The sequence below is a fragment of the Phaenicophaeus curvirostris genome, chromosome 3, assembly GCF_032191515.1.
Source record: "Phaenicophaeus curvirostris isolate KB17595 chromosome 3, BPBGC_Pcur_1.0, whole genome shotgun sequence".
Lineage (NCBI taxonomy): Eukaryota > Metazoa > Chordata > Aves > Cuculiformes > Cuculidae > Phaenicophaeus > Phaenicophaeus curvirostris.
The window spans coordinates 65407760-65424077 of record NC_091394.1 but is presented as its reverse complement, the minus strand read 5'-3'; the positions used below and the strand labels follow the sequence as shown (position 1 = coordinate 65424077).

General features: G+C 40.1%; 1 protein-coding gene across 1 annotated transcript in view; it reads left to right on the top strand.

Moving 5' to 3' along the window:
• Positions 1 to 16318, top strand: part of TRPA1 (transient receptor potential cation channel subfamily A member 1) — a 66715-nt gene that overhangs the window by 24488 nt on the left and 25909 nt on the right. Inside the window, exons 3-9 of the mRNA XM_069854255.1 lie at positions 5200 to 5371; positions 8279 to 8441; positions 9819 to 9994; positions 10451 to 10558; positions 11971 to 12079; positions 12433 to 12578; positions 14039 to 14175. Coding sequence (XP_069710356.1) covers positions 5252 to 5371; positions 8279 to 8441; positions 9819 to 9994; positions 10451 to 10558; positions 11971 to 12079; positions 12433 to 12578; positions 14039 to 14175 — 959 coding nt within the window. The 5' untranslated portion in view covers positions 5200 to 5251. The remainder of the gene's footprint in view (positions 1 to 5199; positions 5372 to 8278; positions 8442 to 9818; positions 9995 to 10450; positions 10559 to 11970; positions 12080 to 12432; positions 12579 to 14038; positions 14176 to 16318) is intronic.

Genomic DNA, 16318 nt, shown 5'->3' with positions numbered 1-16318 from the left:
CCAAAACAAAAATCATACAGTACACCCTTTTCATTACTGATATTTGCCTGAATTTATGGTACCCAGGCCTGCAAAATTAACAAAATTTCAATATGGTATCGCTAAGGTTATCGGACTGTAATGGTGCATATTTACTGTATATACAACTTAATTATTAAACAATCATATTTTTAATGAAAAGCTGCTCTATGATTACCTTTAGTGACTTTTGCTTGTACTAATGGATCCACTACTCTACCATTAGCAAGATCATGTTTGAAATAAAATAGTATAAATGTATTTTAACTGACTCTTGGGAAGAACAACTGTCAGAAAAGTTACTCTCTGACTACTTATGTGAATTAGTTCCTTATGTCAAATAATTATGCAGAAATAAAAGCTGTGGTCAGCCCACTTTAAATTCCATTTGATCCCTCCTGGGAATGGAAAACCTTTGTATTACTTTTCATGCTCTGAACATTCGGCTGAGAGAGCTGGGGTTGTTTAGCCTGGAGAAGAGGAGGCTGAGGGGAGACCTCATTGCTCTCTACAACTACCTGAAAGGAGGTTGTAGAGAGGAGGGTGCTGGCCTCTTCTCCCAAGTGACAGGGGACAGGACAAGGGGGAATGGCCTCAAGCTCTGCTAGGAGAGGTTTAGGCTGGACATTAGGAAAAAATTCTTCACAGAAAGGTTCACTGGGCACTGGAACAGGCTGCCCAGGGAGGTGGTTGAGTCACCTTCCCTGGAAGTGTTTAAGGCACGGGTGGATGAGGTGCTAAGGAGAATGGTTTAGTATTTGATAGGAATGGTTGGACTCAATGATCCGGTGGGTCTCTTCCAACCTGGTTATTCTATGATTCTATGATTCTCCTGAATATTTACTAGAAGACCGAAAACTAACAGTAATTTTAAAAGAAGCAGGTAGTATTATAAGATTGAAGAAAATAAGTAAAACTGTGGTTGTTTGAGGATCATGACTTCTACTGTTGCACAGCGTTACTCTGCAGTTTAGGGGATTTAAAGAAGAAAGGGCATGTAGATTTACCAACACTTACTGATACCTCTTTTTCCAAGTAACAATTCTTGCAGAAAATAGCATTTATTTTCTTTATACTATACATAGACTGTTTTTTGTTGAGTTTCATTTCTCATAAAGAGGACCACAGGCAACAGAAAATTCAAGGCCAGACAAGGAATTTAAAGGGACCTCACCGTTGGAAGGTGAACAATCTTAACAATGGGAGTTACTCCTAATCAAAGTACCAGGGAGAGGGTTTAGAAATGCAGACAGCTCCTCCAGTGACTTAATTTCAAGTCACATAATTAGGATGTCCACAGGAGTATAGCTTTCTTGCTGTAGTCTAAGTGTCCCTGCTTCTTTTGATTACAATTAATAGTGACTTAACAATGAAAATGTACCTTAATGTACTGCTGCTGAACAAATGCAATACCTATGGCTGCAGCATAATGTGGGCTGGAGAAACTGGTTTTGTTCCACTTTTTAATGTTGTCTGATAAATAATGGGATCAAAATTATTGGATCAAGACTATTTAGTTAAGGTTGTGTAACTTAAACTACTTACTATAAATGATTCTGGAATCATAGAATCATAGAATAACCAGGTTGGAAGAGACCCACCAGATCATCGAGTCCAACCATTCCTATCAAACACTAAACCATGCCCCTTAGCACCTCGTCCACCCGTGCCTTAAACACCTCCAGGGAAGGTGACTCAACCACCTCCCTGGGCAGCCTGTTCCAGTGCCCAATGACCCTTTCTGTGAAGAATTCTTTCCTAATGTCCAGCCTAAATCTCCCCTGGCAGAGCTTGAGGCCATTTCCTCTCGTCCTGTCCCCTGTCACTTGGGAGAAGAGGCCAGCTCCCTCCTCTCTACAACCTCCTTTCAGGTAGTTGTAGAGAGCAATGAGGTCGCCCCTCAGCCTCCTCTTCTCCAGGCTAAACAACCCCAGCTCTCTCAGCCGCTCCTCGTAAGACCTGTTCTCCAGCCCCTTCACCAGCTTCGTTGCTCAAGTTACAGGAGTTACAGGCTCTAGGATTAAAATCACCACAGCATTCATAGAGAGAAGTCTAGTGTTGCACACACTAGTGAAACTGAAGGAATCAGCAAGCATAAAGGTACAAAGACTGCCAGTGATAACCGGGTTTGGGAAAGCTCTTCAACATGGTCCCTTGTCGTAGTCTTTTAACAAAACTAAACTGTCACAGGACAGGTAGGAAGGATTCCATTAATCTGATTAAGTGTTAAAACATATGGAATAGGAATACATCTTTGCAAGGCAGGGAGCTTCCCTAGGACCCCTTAAAGTCAGTGTTTAGACCAATGGCGCAAAGACATTCTGGTGATCTGGAATGTGCTTTTGAATGCAGATGGTTGTGGGAAATGCTCACAAGATTTGGTGACAAAGTAATGAAATATAGATAAATGTTCATAAATGCTAGGTGCATACACAGAAGAAACATAACCCTAACTACCCTCATATGAGTGACTACAGCATCTAAGTGCTATTTATTTATACTATCATCTCTCAGAAAAGGGATTGTGTCAGAGCAGTAAAAATTCTCAGGAAACAGCTCCGTGGCATTCAAAAAAAAGCAAATACTTTTTTCAGCATTTAGGATAGGACTAAAGAAAAAAAAATGGGCAAGCAATTAGTACTATTGCTCAATATACCTTGAATTCAGCATGCAGGTTTTGCTACCCCATTTCAAAAGGAACGTGGAAAACATGCAGAGTAGTAGGATGTGGATATTCAGAGATATGAAATGGCATCCCTAAGAAGGAACACCATATAAGCCAAGGCCCATCAACAAGCAAAGACCTGGAAGAATTTTGTGAAATTATGAGCACCAACAATGATTAAAAAATCAGGGAAGAATGCCCTCTTTATCAAAATAAAACCACCAGGGAGCACTGAGCAAAGCTAGTGGTAAAAGAAAGCAGTTTTCACAAACACATAATGAGATTATGGCACTTAGTGCCACAAGATGTTGTGACACAGACAGTATAAAAGGGATTCAAAAAGGGTATGAATGAAGTCATGGAGAATTGCCAGTCGGTGGCTATTAAACAGGCTGGATTGGATGTGGCATCTGGCAGTCCTAAGCTGCCGATTGTCATAAACCATGAACACACAAGCAAAAAGTCACCTGTATGCCTCCTATTCCTTTGCATAAGCATCCACCCCTACCGCTACATGACCTTTGGTAGGGCTGGTCTTATCACAGTGAGTTAACTGTTAGTTCTCCTAGTTACATGTTTCCACTAAAGACTCAGCAAGAATCACAGAATCATAGAATGGTTCAGGCTGGAAGAGACCTTAAATACCACCTAGTTCCAGCCTGGCCTTGAACACTTCCAGGGATAGGGCATCCGCTACTTCTCTGGGCAACCGGTTCCAGTGCCTCAGCACCGTCTCAGTAAAAAATTTCTTCCTCATATCTCATGTATATTTCCTCTTTTTCGGATTAAAACCCTTACACCTTGCCCTAGGACTGCACTCCATGATAAAAAGCTCCTGCCCAGCTTTCCTGTAGGCCCACTTTAAGTACTGGAAGGCTGCTATAAGGTCTCCCTGGAGCCTTCGCTTCTCTAGGCTGAACAACCCTGTCCTCCTATGGGAAGTGCTCCATCCCGGCTCAGTTAAAGTCACTCTAGTGACATCTTGTGCTGTTCCTTTCTATAGCTTTCCTATGCTGCTCTAAATTTGGTGCTAAAACAAATTCTACAAAAGAAACCCTTTATGACTACAGAGTAAATGCTGAGAACTTAACAACAGAAAACTGAGCTAACAAAGTTGCACAGCCAGGGTAGTCTGGAGCCGCAACTGCCGTCACAGCCATCAGACAGCGTCACTCTCCACCTCAGACCCTGGGCACTGCGCAGTCTGACTTTGCCACTCTGGTTTTGCATGGCATTTATTGATTTTAAATGTTTGCAAATTGGTCTTCTCACTGAAGTTCTTTCATGTACCGACATGCACATCTCCAGGGACCGCTGTCACTATCATTCCACAAATGCTGGCAAATAAACTCTTTAAGACTCGTTTTGGAGTTTTAGAAAGCAAGCAACCTCTATTGGGCCTGGGCAATACAAGGGGTGATCTCCATCAATCACGTGCAACAAGACAAGAGCTGGTTACAGAATGCATTGCCCACTTACAGGCAAATGTATAAATTTTCCCAGAAACCTTATGCATATTCTATTATTTTCCAAGGACTAATTTTAATGTTATTATGAACTACCTGAAGGGGGCCTACAAGAAAGCTGGTGATGGTCTGTTTGCATAGGTTTGTAGTGATACGACTAGGAGCAATAGGTATAAACTGGAGAGGGGCAGATTTAGACTAGATATAAGGAGGAATTTTTTCACGATGACAGTGCTGAGGCTCTGGCACAGGTTATACAGGGAAGCTGTGGCTGCCCCATCCCTGGGGCTGTTCAAAGACAAGTTGGATGGGGCCTTGGGAAGCCTGATCTAGTGAGAGGTGTGCCTGCCTATGGTAGGGGGGTTTGAACTGGATGATCTTTAAGGTCCCTTCCAAGCCAAACTGTTCTATGATTCCATCATTCTATGATTGTAATGTGCTGTCCAGGACATAGTGATGTTGTGAACACATGGAAAGCTGTAAACTTGCACAGGACTTTAAGTCCCTTAGAACCCAAACGATTCTATGATTCTATGATTCTGATTCACAACAGTTGGAACTCTTGCTAATTTGGAGCTGGCTTCAGCTCTCTGCCTGACCTGGCATTTGAGATAGGAAAAGGCTGAAAACAGGTGATTATAGAAGAAGAGACATCTATTCAGCACAGATTATACTTCATACCAGATGTTATCATCTTGAGGGAATGAACAGCGCCTGGAAAAACACTGTTTGAAAGAAAACACGCTATCAGAGGGACGTTCTGCCTAACTCTCAGAAAATTAGTTGCTTAGATGAAACTTTACTTTAGCTTACATCAAAAACATTCCACTTTTTGCAATAGTAAATTACTTTTTGTGTCATGGAACGAAAAAAACCCGCACCCCAAAGCCGAGAGGGCTGCCCTCGCCCCTCTCCGGCCCTGGCGCTGCGAGGAGCGCTGGGCCCCGCGGGGACCGAGGCGTCGCGCCCCGGGGACCTGCCCGCCCCGCCGGGGAGCGGCTTTCCCCGCCCCCGGCCCGTCCCCGCCGTCACTCGCTCTGTCCCTCGCAGGTCCGAGGAGCCGGCGGTGCGGGCGCCGCTCGGGGCCGGCCGGGCGGGCGACATGAAGCGCTCTCTGCTGCGGTTCTGCCAGTCGCGGGAGAAGGCGGCCGCCTCCAGCTCCTACCAGGGCGTCGTTTGCGAGGCGGACGCCGCCTCCGTCGCCTCGCAGGATGTGTTCAAGGTGGGTGTGGGGGAGGCGGGGGGCCCCGGGGGGTGGGGGGCAGCCTGGGGTACCCTGGGGAAAGGCTGGGGCTCGTGTGAGTCGGGACGAGGAGGAGTGAGGCGGAGCGTGGAGGGCGAGGGGGATAAGGGCGCGGGACGAGGTGGGGTGAAGGCGGGCGAGGGCATCGGGACAAGGAGGGGTGAAGGTGGAGGGTGAGATGGGTTGAGGGTGCAGGACAATGAGGGATGAAAGTGGAGGGTGAGGTGGGTGAGGGTACAGGAAAAGGAGGGGTGAAGGTGGAGGGTGAGGTGGGTGAGGGTATTGGGACAAGGAGAGGTGAAGGAGGGCAAAGGCGTTGGGACAATGAGGGGTGAAGGTGGAGGGTGAGGGGGCGAGGGTGCGGGACGAGGTGGAGAGCGAGGTGGGTGAGGGTGTGGGACAATGAGGGGTGAAGGTGGGCAAGGGCGTTGGGACAATGAGGGGCAAAAGTGGAGGCCGAGGCGGGCAAGGGCATCAGGACAAGGTGGGGTGAAGGTGGAGGGTGAGTGGGGTGAGGGCATCGGGACAAAGAGAGTTGAAGGTGGGAGAGGGCGTTGTGACAATGAGGGCTGAAGGTGGAGGGCGAGGTGGGTGCGGGTGAGTGAGATGGGGCTCTGGAGGCAGCTGTGCAGGCTTGGCATTGGTCACATCCCTGAGATGCTTTCCTCTCAGAGGTCCCTTCCCCTCACTCAGTCTATGGAGCCTTGAGAGAAGAGCTGTGAGGGGTGGGAGGCAGGCTGGGAGCAGCCGTTGGACATGAAGGCACAGAACACACAGCTTCCCAGAAGGTCCTCTTAGAGGGAGGCCCAGAGGTTGTGATGGGAATGAGTACACTGTCTAGCAAAAATGGCTGGAAGTTTAGAAGCACCGGAATTGTTAAGAAGGGAAAGGGAACCAACAGCACAACCTACAAGTGAGAAATTGCTGCCAGGAATGATATAACATCTTCTTTTTTCCATAGAGAGTAAGACAAGAGTGATATATTTATATTGAAGCTAGGGAGACCTAGACCAAGCGTTAGGGAAGCCTTTTTGGAGGGTAAGAATAATTCAGCAAAGGAAGAGTTTGGTTTTGGGTTGAGTGACTGGGGTATCTTTGGAGATTTTTAAGCAGGCTAAACAAATTTAACAAAATATGTGGATGAGTTTAAAGTCCTATTGAGGTGATTTCCAGCCTGTTTTCTGTGTGCTACCAGTAGTCCTGAGCATAACACATATCTCCTTCAGCATAACACAGCTTGTCACTCTGGTGAGTGATCTGTCACTACAGAGCTGTTTGGGTGAAGTGCCAAGGAGCTACTGTGGTTTAAAATATTTTGTTCTGCTGTTTTGAACCAACTGAAGTACTGAGAACAACTAACTGATTTATTTCTTCCCTATTTTGTTAATGAAACAATGTGGCATCAACTGAAAAATTGTATTTTTCTTGATGCCACAATTCAGTCACATTTTGTCTTACATTGACAAAGAATTCCAATGTAAAGAGTGGTGAAAAGTGGTCTAAATCAATAGAGTACTGAGTTCTATAAGAAGGTTTTCTTGAACAGATTTTTGATGTGTATAAAATGTATAGATACTTGTGAATGTGATTGACCTCTTATTTTTATGACAGTTGAGTCCTCTTAGATACTCTTTCCACAATAATATCACTTCTTTTCTATTAGCTTTTTCTAATTGCTCATTTGAAGCAGATGCTATCCCTGTATTTGGCCCTAGTCTTCTAAATCTTTAAACACATACGTGACGTTATTCACGTAAATAACTTCACTGAGGTCAATGGGACTATTAAGTGGAAGGAAGTTAAACGCGTGCTTATGTGTATGAATGAGCTGCCCTGTAATGTATACTTCCTTAATGACAGCAGAATTTGCTGAGTCTTTGCAGCTCAGGGTTCCTGCAGAGTAAAGTTTTTTTGTTTTCTTTTGCCACTGAGGAGGGAATGGTGGTTTTAAGGGATTTCCTTTTTCTACCTTTTGCTTGCTTACACATTTTTGGGAAGGTTTGCAATAGCTTTAATAAGCATTTTTCTCTTTTTTTTTCCCCTCTCAATTTTCTTGCTTTGTTTTTCCTTTTTATTCCCTTTCAATTTTTTAATAATTTGTTTTTAAAAACCTACCCATTCTACTGCAATCTTTTTTTTCTTTTGCTTTCATTTATACACTGGTATGGGTTTTGAAATACTTTAACAAATATATGTAGAGATCATTATGAAGTAAGAATCAACAGGGTTTCCACAGTGGGATTTGGTTGCAAAGCAGGCAGGTATCAAGGTGTCAGACAGCTGAGCTGTCGGATGGGGTTTTGTTTTATTATACTGTGAAGATGCTGAGTTGTTTCGGACTGAGGTCCTAACCCACAGGATGTTAGGATCCTGGAGAAATTAAAGAATTTATTCATTACTCTGACTTAAAGTACATCGCAGAAGCCCAGTGAATGAACTTGAAACCTCGGGACACAATATAAGTCTCTGCAGAAAGCTCTAGAAAATGAGTATATCGAGATTATTAATTTTTCCTCTTTGTTGCATTCATTTGATGTGGCCACAGCTGGAGAGAGAGTATAAAACAGTAAGTGATGAATTTGCTTGTTTGAAATTTTCTGTGGTGGAAGTTGGATCCTGAGCTCTCTACAGAAGACAAAATTATATATTCAAGATAATTTCCGGTTTTATTGATTTTGCACTGCTTCTCATCTGGATCTCATTTTGCAATCAATAAAATCAACGTGGGTTTCAGTGTTGACTCAATCTGATCAGGATTTCTGTACTTCTGTATGAAACTAAACTAGTTGGGACAGAATTATTGGGTGGTAGATACCCACAGTGATGTTTTATAGCGTTGCTAACATCTTGCCTATTAGGAAAATGCAATGTTTGTGTCCAAAATAGGTGATTTCAGATGGAAGTGCCTGTAGACTACGGAGCTTCATTAAGAAGAATCGTTCTGGGCTTACCAAAGTGGATGAATTAAATGCCACCCCACTGCATCATGCTGCAGAAGGAGGTCAAATAGAGTTAATGCAGTTGATCATAGATGATTCTTCCTGTGAAGGTAATATACATTTTAGGAATTATTTTATTTAACGGAATAAAAAAGTTTGAAAACCAAAGTGTTTCTTACTCACCCGAAGCAGAACCGGTAGGTAGCTATGTACTTACATAGATTTGAATGTAGTTCAAACTGTCTGCCACAGTTTGCCGTGTCTCACGTGTAGTTTGTGCTGGCCTTGTTATACTAAGACTGTTTTCTCTTTAAGGCAGTGATTTAATATATATTGTTTGTTGGGAAATCAGATTTACAGTCTTCAGATGTGAAAAACAAAACTGCAGTTAAGTACAGTAGGCCTGACTTTTTATCATCCTTAAGCATGTTATTTGTCTTTTGTTACACTTAAAATACTGGAAATGTAAAAAAGGAGGACTCTGGTTTCTCATACTTGCTATTCAAGTTGTCATTACAACTTGTTTACTTAATAGTGAGGAAGAAGAAACATTTGATGAGACAGGCCATCTGAAGAAATTTAGGGAAGAAGGGATAAGGATGAAAACATGGGGCTTTGAATGACTGAAAAATACTTTGTGTGAGAGATGTTTAATAGTTATTAGTAAGCATTATGAAAGTATGTACAATACCACTGACAGACTGTGGGCTACTGAACAAACATCCAGTGGTCCTAAAAAGATTTTTTCACCTAATGATGGCCAATCTAATTTTAGTCTGAAAAATACTTTTTCTTTTCAATATATAGTTTTTGGCTTAATTTTTGAGAATATTTGTCGAAGTTTAGTTCTCATTTTGATACTTAAGATACATGTGTAGAACGGACCAGTTTTATAACTGGTGTGAATTGATTTACCTCTGCGTTCTTAAGTTAATCAGAATGGATGTGATCTTTAATCTTATAACTTGCAAACGCTTATCTATTATCACTATTTTAGTTATTCGCACTCACTTGTTCTGTGCAGCTTCCAAAGCAATATCTACAAAGTCAAAAAAGGTAGGAAAGAGAAAAGTCAAGGAAAGAGGGAAATCAAGTAACTATTGAGGGAGAAAAAAGATAATAATGGGAAAGAAATAATCAAATTTTTCACCCCTCCCATTTCTCCACTATTGCAATTTCAAAAGTTCTAATTAAAAAAAACTTTATTGCCATTTGCTAACCTTAACAAGCTTCCTCTCTGCTATTTTAGTGTATGAATATTTTTAATAAAACGTGTATTCAGCTCAATGCTTAATCAATTTATCACAATACACTGTTTGACATGCAATCATTCTCTTTGTCTTTTTAAAGAAAGGTAACAGCACAGACCTAAACATCCACTGAAGACACTTTCTTTTTTTTTCAGTGTGATAAGAACACGTGATGATATTGCTTTTTTTTGATTCTGTTGTTGGTTTGGTTTTTTTGTCTTCTCTCCTTTCACCTAGTATTAAATGTGATGGATTCTTCTGGAAATACTCCACTGCACTGGGCCACAAAGAAAAATCAGATTGAAAGTGTTAGTTTGCTTCTCAGCAGAGGAGCCAATCCAAACATTCTGAACTCCAATATGATGGCACCTTTGCATATGGCTGTGCAGTCCCTACATAATGAAATTGTTAAGGTAAGTCTAAAGTCCACGTATATTTACAACTTTGATAAGTAGCTCAGCAGCAGCTGCAGGCACAACACCACAACCTTACTTATATATGCAGTATCCTGGTTGTAGCTCCCCATGTGCTTTGTTTAATGAGCAGGATGTATAACTTACGAAGCTTATAGAAATGTTTGTTTCTCAGCACGTCAAGTAAAAAGGGACTCACTGACTGATCTAAATACTGATAGTTATTCTGTTATAGTAGTTACAATGTTTACTAGAGAATTCTTTTAAATTTTCCAAGCAGAAGGAATTTCATGTAAAGATGTTATTTTTATTGCTTTAAAAATGTTCTTTTGGCAAATGTGCATTTGCTAAAATGCAAATGTAGGCATGCTGTAGGTAAACAACAAAAGTATATAGAATGGGGCTTTATGGGTCTGGTTGGCTTATGAATGACTGAATATTTTCTTAAACATTTAGATTTTAGTCCAGCATAGCAGTACGGATGTTAATTTGGAAGGAGAAGCAGGGAACACACCTATAATTGTAGCATGCTACAAGGATAATCCTGAAGCACTGACACTCCTGGTAGGTATAATTCCCCATCACCTTTTCATGTGATTCTGCTTACCTTGATGCAGTGTTGCTCATTTCCTGTGTTCTGCCTTTGTTCAATTGAGGAAGGTTAATCATGGATCTGATACTCTTAACTACTTTGCTTAGGTCCATGCATGTGTGTGCTCCTTTTTATTTTATGAGATGGTTATACTGCAAATAAATGTTCAGTGGACACCCTTATGGCTCACTATCTGTGAAATAAAGGGAACACTCCTTAGGGAAAAAAAAAGTGTAATTTAAACCTCAAAAAGAACAGATTGTCTTAAATACAAAGTATTTTATCTTCCTGTATGTCATTCTACAATTTTCACTTATATGCATCTGAAGGATGAAGAAAACTGCTAATGAAATACTTAGGAGCTTTTTGAAAAGAGCACGAGAAATTGCTAGATGTGTCCTGGGATCCCTGATGCTTAAAAAATATGTTTTACAAAATATGAAATGTGGTATTTTATGGTTTAGAGAATTGGAGGAGAAATGTCAAGTGTATCTGAGTTCCTTTACTTGTTTATGGGACTTTTATCACAGAATCACAGAATCACAGAATAACCAGGTTGGAAGAGACCCACTGGATCATCGAGTCCAACCGTTCCCATCAAACACTAAACCATATCCCTCAGCACCTCATCCACCCGTGCCTTAAACACCTCCAGGGAAGGTGACTCAACCACCTCCCTGGGCAGCCTGTTCCAGTGCCCAATGACCCTTTCTGTAAAGAATTTTTTCCTAATGTCTAGCCTAAACCTCCCCTGGCGGAGCTTGAGGCCATTCCCTCTTGTCCTGTCCCCTGTCACTTGGGAGAAGAGGCCAGCACCCTCCTCTCTACAACCTCCTTTCAGGTAGTTGTAGAGAGCAATGAGGTCTCCCCTCAGCCTCCTCTTCTCCAGGCTAAACAACCCCAGCTCTCTCAGCCGCTCCTCATAAGGCCTGTTCTCCAGCCCCTTCACCAGCTTCATTGCTCTTCTCTGGACTCTCTCCAGAGCCTCAACATCCTTCTTGTGGTGAGGGGCCCAGAACTGAACACAGGATTCGAGGAGCGGTCTCACCTGTGCCGAGTACAGAGGGAGGATAACCTCCCTGGACCTGCTGGTCACGTGAATAAGTCTTTCCTTTCTGCTTTGTGAAAGCAAAAAAAAAGAAAGAGAGAGTAGAATTGAATAGACTAATTGTGTTGGAAGAGTTGTACAATGATTGTTTAGTTCAGCTGCCTAACCAGTTCAGGGCTGATAAAGCATGCTGTTAAGGATTTTTTATATAAACTTCAGAATGCATATACAAAAAAAGAGGAGACAGCTATACATGAGATTACTTGTGTGACAGGATGTTCATTAGTCAGAGTTTTCTGTATGTCATTAAGCTATATTCAGGCATTATTTTTTCAGATTGAAAATGGAGGAAAAATATGTAAACCAAACAAAACGGGATGTATGCCTATCCACGCAGCTGCATTTTCAGGTGCAAAAACTTGTATGGAAATTCTTTTAAAAAAAGGTAAACACATTGTTCCCAAGCAGTCATAAAATTTGTTATTTATAGTAGCGTTACCAATTTAAAGCTTTACTTCTCAAAGACTGTGCTAATAAACACATATGTCTGTAATTGAAGTTACAAGAAGTTAGTGCAATTATTCCTATGGATAATTCATCCTAGTAACTTTTGTGGGGTTGCAGCAGGAGCTTAACTGTTTTCCTAAATGTGTGTTTGTCCCTTACTTAATGGTGTGAAAGATTTATCTTTTGAGAGGGGAGAATGTTATTCCACAGTTAATATACTTGCTTTAAAAGACTTGGTATGCTTTTGTGTCATTCTTGCTTAAAAGATTTCCATTTATTTTCATCCCTTAGGTGAAGAATTGGGTCACTCTGCTAAAACCCACATCAATTTTACCAATAATGGAAAATGCAGTCCACTTCATTTGGCAGTTCAAAGTGGGGACCTTGAAATGATTAAAATGTGCATTGAATTTGGAGCCCAAATTGATCTAAAACAGGTAACAGTTGGAATGTAGCAAAATATAATTTTGATAAAACCTAGATATCTCTAAGTCTATGAGTGGTATGGAAAAATAGATGAGCAGGTAATCCTTGCCCACTATCTCTTCCACTGCAAGATCGAGGGAGCAACAAATGAGAACAAGTCTTTAGTTCAAATTAGGCAAAATTGCAGGTTTCTTTACACAAGTTATGTAGGATATTGCGACTATGAAAAGTTTGCGTGGATTTAAAATGCATTTGGGCAGATCCACAGAAGAAAAATCTGTCGTTGGCTACTCAGTAAAAAAACACTACCTCTGGCTCAGGAATTCCTTGAGTCATAAACAGAGTCTAGGAGAGCACTCTGGAATAGTATCATTGCGCTGCAGCCTTCTTCACAAGCTCTTTACTGTTGCAACTGCTACAATCCCTTTCCAGAAATAGGATGTTCCATCTGACTGTTTCTCATAATTCTTGCTTATCCTTAGCCTTGCCCTAGCCTTTACAGTATCTTCTTTGTAAACAAGCACATGTTTGTGATGCTACTGCTGCTACCATGATACTGTTCGTTTAAGGGCCTGTGCTTTGATGAGTATATGTTTCTCAAAATATCTGTCATTAATCAGGTTGTTTGCAAGGCTGAAATCCACTCGTGAGAGCAAAGATAAACATGGTTTAGCCTTCTTCTATTGGTTTGGTTCTTTGAACATACAACTTCTGAATGACATATTTTATGCTGCTGATTTTGTGATGGACAAGGCTGTTTTGAGAATGTTTATGATGTGGAAAAGCCCATTTCAGTGCATTCTCTGAAATGTTCCTGTTTTGAAAAAGACAAAATCAAAACTCTCAGGCATGTATCAAATGTAGTTTGTCCCATCTAGCTAAGTAAAGTCCTGTTTTGGAAAATCTTGTTCCAATCATTTATTTATTGCTTAATAATTTTATGACCGTCTATCATGTAATAATTTAATAATGTACTACACCAAGTTATTTTTAGCCTGTGGAAATTGGCATTTAGGAACAACATCTATGGAAGATTCCATTTAAGGAAGACAAAAGCATTTTGGAATGCGTTTTCTGTATTATATAGGCATATTTCTTTCCTTATTAATTTGTTCTGGATTACCTATGACTTTCTGTAGTCTTTCTTTGCATTGTCAGTTGCATTAAAGGATGCTCCGTATGTCTCTTTATTAATTCAACTAGAAAAAAAAAGTTAAGACTGTTATTATATCATATCTTAGGGGCTTGGCATAGAACAATATGACTGAATAAATAATAATAACAAGCGCCTTCAAAACTGTCTTTAGAGTTCTGCTACTTTAGGTGAAGACTAAAGTCTTATTACTTGTATAGAAATGTAGGCTTTTAGAAATTATGAATCCTAGGCTAGATCACTAGTGAGCCTAGTAGGTTGGAGGTTAGGTTGTTGGGGTTTAAATATTTAAATGTTGTTTTATTTTCCCAATGACAGAATGAAAAATGCACGGCACTTCATTTTGCTGCCACTCAAGGAGCAACTGAGATTGTAAAGCTAATGATGTCATCCTATGCTGGTGAGGAATCAATTATTGATGCTGTAGATGGAAATAAAGAAACATTGCTTCACAGGTAAGAGGCTGCTCTGCCAGACTTCGCTATAAGTTGTGACCCATGATATTCCTAGTAATTCTCATCATCCAATTATACTTCATGGAATACCCTTTGGAACATCCTTTCACATGGGTTGGAACTTCTCTGGCGGATGGGAGGTAGTTTTAGTACAATATGAAAGAATCAGTAGGTTGGTCAGAATGTTAAAGATTTTGATACTGGTATCAAAATTAAAACAGTTCCAGCTACCTCGGAACCATGTTAAAGAATGGCCAATAAAAGATTATATTGAAAATTTACTCCAGTAAAGAACACTTAGGTGAACCAGTTTATGGAATTATTAACAGCTTATGACATTGTGGAACAAATACCCTCATCTAATGGGGTTATGTTCTCCAGGAAATGAATGAAAAATAAAATTAACATTAAAATATCTTTTTTCTGATAAGGTACCAAGTAGATGTCGGTACACTTCCCTATGACTGTAAAGTTGCAAATGGCACTTGTGTGTGTTATAATCCTCTAAATTTAGTCGTTCGGCCTTTCACAGCCCATTTGAAACCAGAGCACTAGACTGTGGAGGAATTTTCCTCAGTCTTCTGTAGCAGAGGCAGTTAAATATGCTGGTTGCCCTCTCTGTGGAGGATAGTATATTTCTCCATCTATACATTTTTGCAAGAAAGATATGTCTCATTGCATTTAAGTAAAGTGTAATAATTTTTCAGTGTTATTTTACAAGAAATTTCACACTATGGAATAACTAGTAGAGAATCAGAAGCAGTAGAAATGATTGCTCTTTGGACATGGTGTGAAGTGGACTGATTCAAAGATAATTGAAGAAATTTAAAAGGAGAATGTGTTGTACAAACTTAAGATAAGGTTTGCGTACACTTGGAAATGCTACTGCAATATAACATTACTGAAGACAAAGTGATGACAGAACGCCAAAGAAAATTTTTAAGGCAAAACATACTAAATAGATAACTGGCTCTCATTATTGCCCTTGGAAAAAGCTTTGGACTAGAAAGAATGACACTCTTGCTCCCTTTGCCTGAGAAATGGGAAAAATATTATTGTCAAGAATCATGAGAAAGGTAGAAAGTCACTCAAGTCTCAGAATATAAATAAACTGTGTAAGAAATTTAAATTGTTGAGAAGTGAAGAATTATTGCAGCATAGGTATGACTTTATCCTTTCACATTGCTACTGTCATATTTCTGTCATGGTTTTTGTTGTGAAATTAGTTTGCGCTCTCTTCAGGCACCTCGGAATTTATTTTGAGTGTGTGTGAAGCATTCAGTATTTGTGCCTGACTGAAGGGGTATTGTATAGATAATGGAGTCTCCTCTGCTTATTTGGAAACATTACATGGTTTTTAATATGTGTCTTTTGAATAATCAGTTCTAACTACAGTAGACCCTGTGTTATTACCTCTTGTAATGCTGTGGGAACTATAATCTTTGAGATACAGTACAGCCTTGGAACTGTTCTTCTGTGTTTCTCATTGAGTCAAAATATTTGACAGAGGTCTGACTTATGAAAACATTTAGTATGTGTGTATTCACGGTGCTATAATTCCCGGTTTGATCATTTTCTTCCTATAATATATTATTCAATGTCTTGTTGTAGAGTAAAACCTGATAATTTGTCATATGTTTAGATAGCTTTAAAGTATCTGTAGTAAATTAATAAATGTCATCATGATTTATATCTATATATATTTTTTGAGTAGACTTGCCTACCACAGACAGGATAGTAGTTTAGCTAAGTCATTGCCAATTTAACCCCATTCTAGTATTATTACACAAAAAATATAGCAAGTTATTTTTTCAAGATTGGATCAATGAAACGGATTTGAGGCTCTAGGTCTGCATGGAACAAACTGAAGCAAAGTTTATGGAATTCTGTACTGACTTTCTGTGGTACAGAGAAGGATCTGAAAAATGAAGTGACTAGTTTGTTAAAAATTAGTGGTAAAATGCCTGTTGACCTATCAGTGAAGTCTTGTTTCCCACAGTGAGTTTTCAATGTATAAATAGAACTGAACTTATTTTAAAAAGGAAACTCCATGACAAAAATGGAAAAAAAAATTAAAATTAATTATGTAATAAAGATCTCTCTCTGTCTCTTTATTTTAAAATGTATTTCTTTGAAAATATTA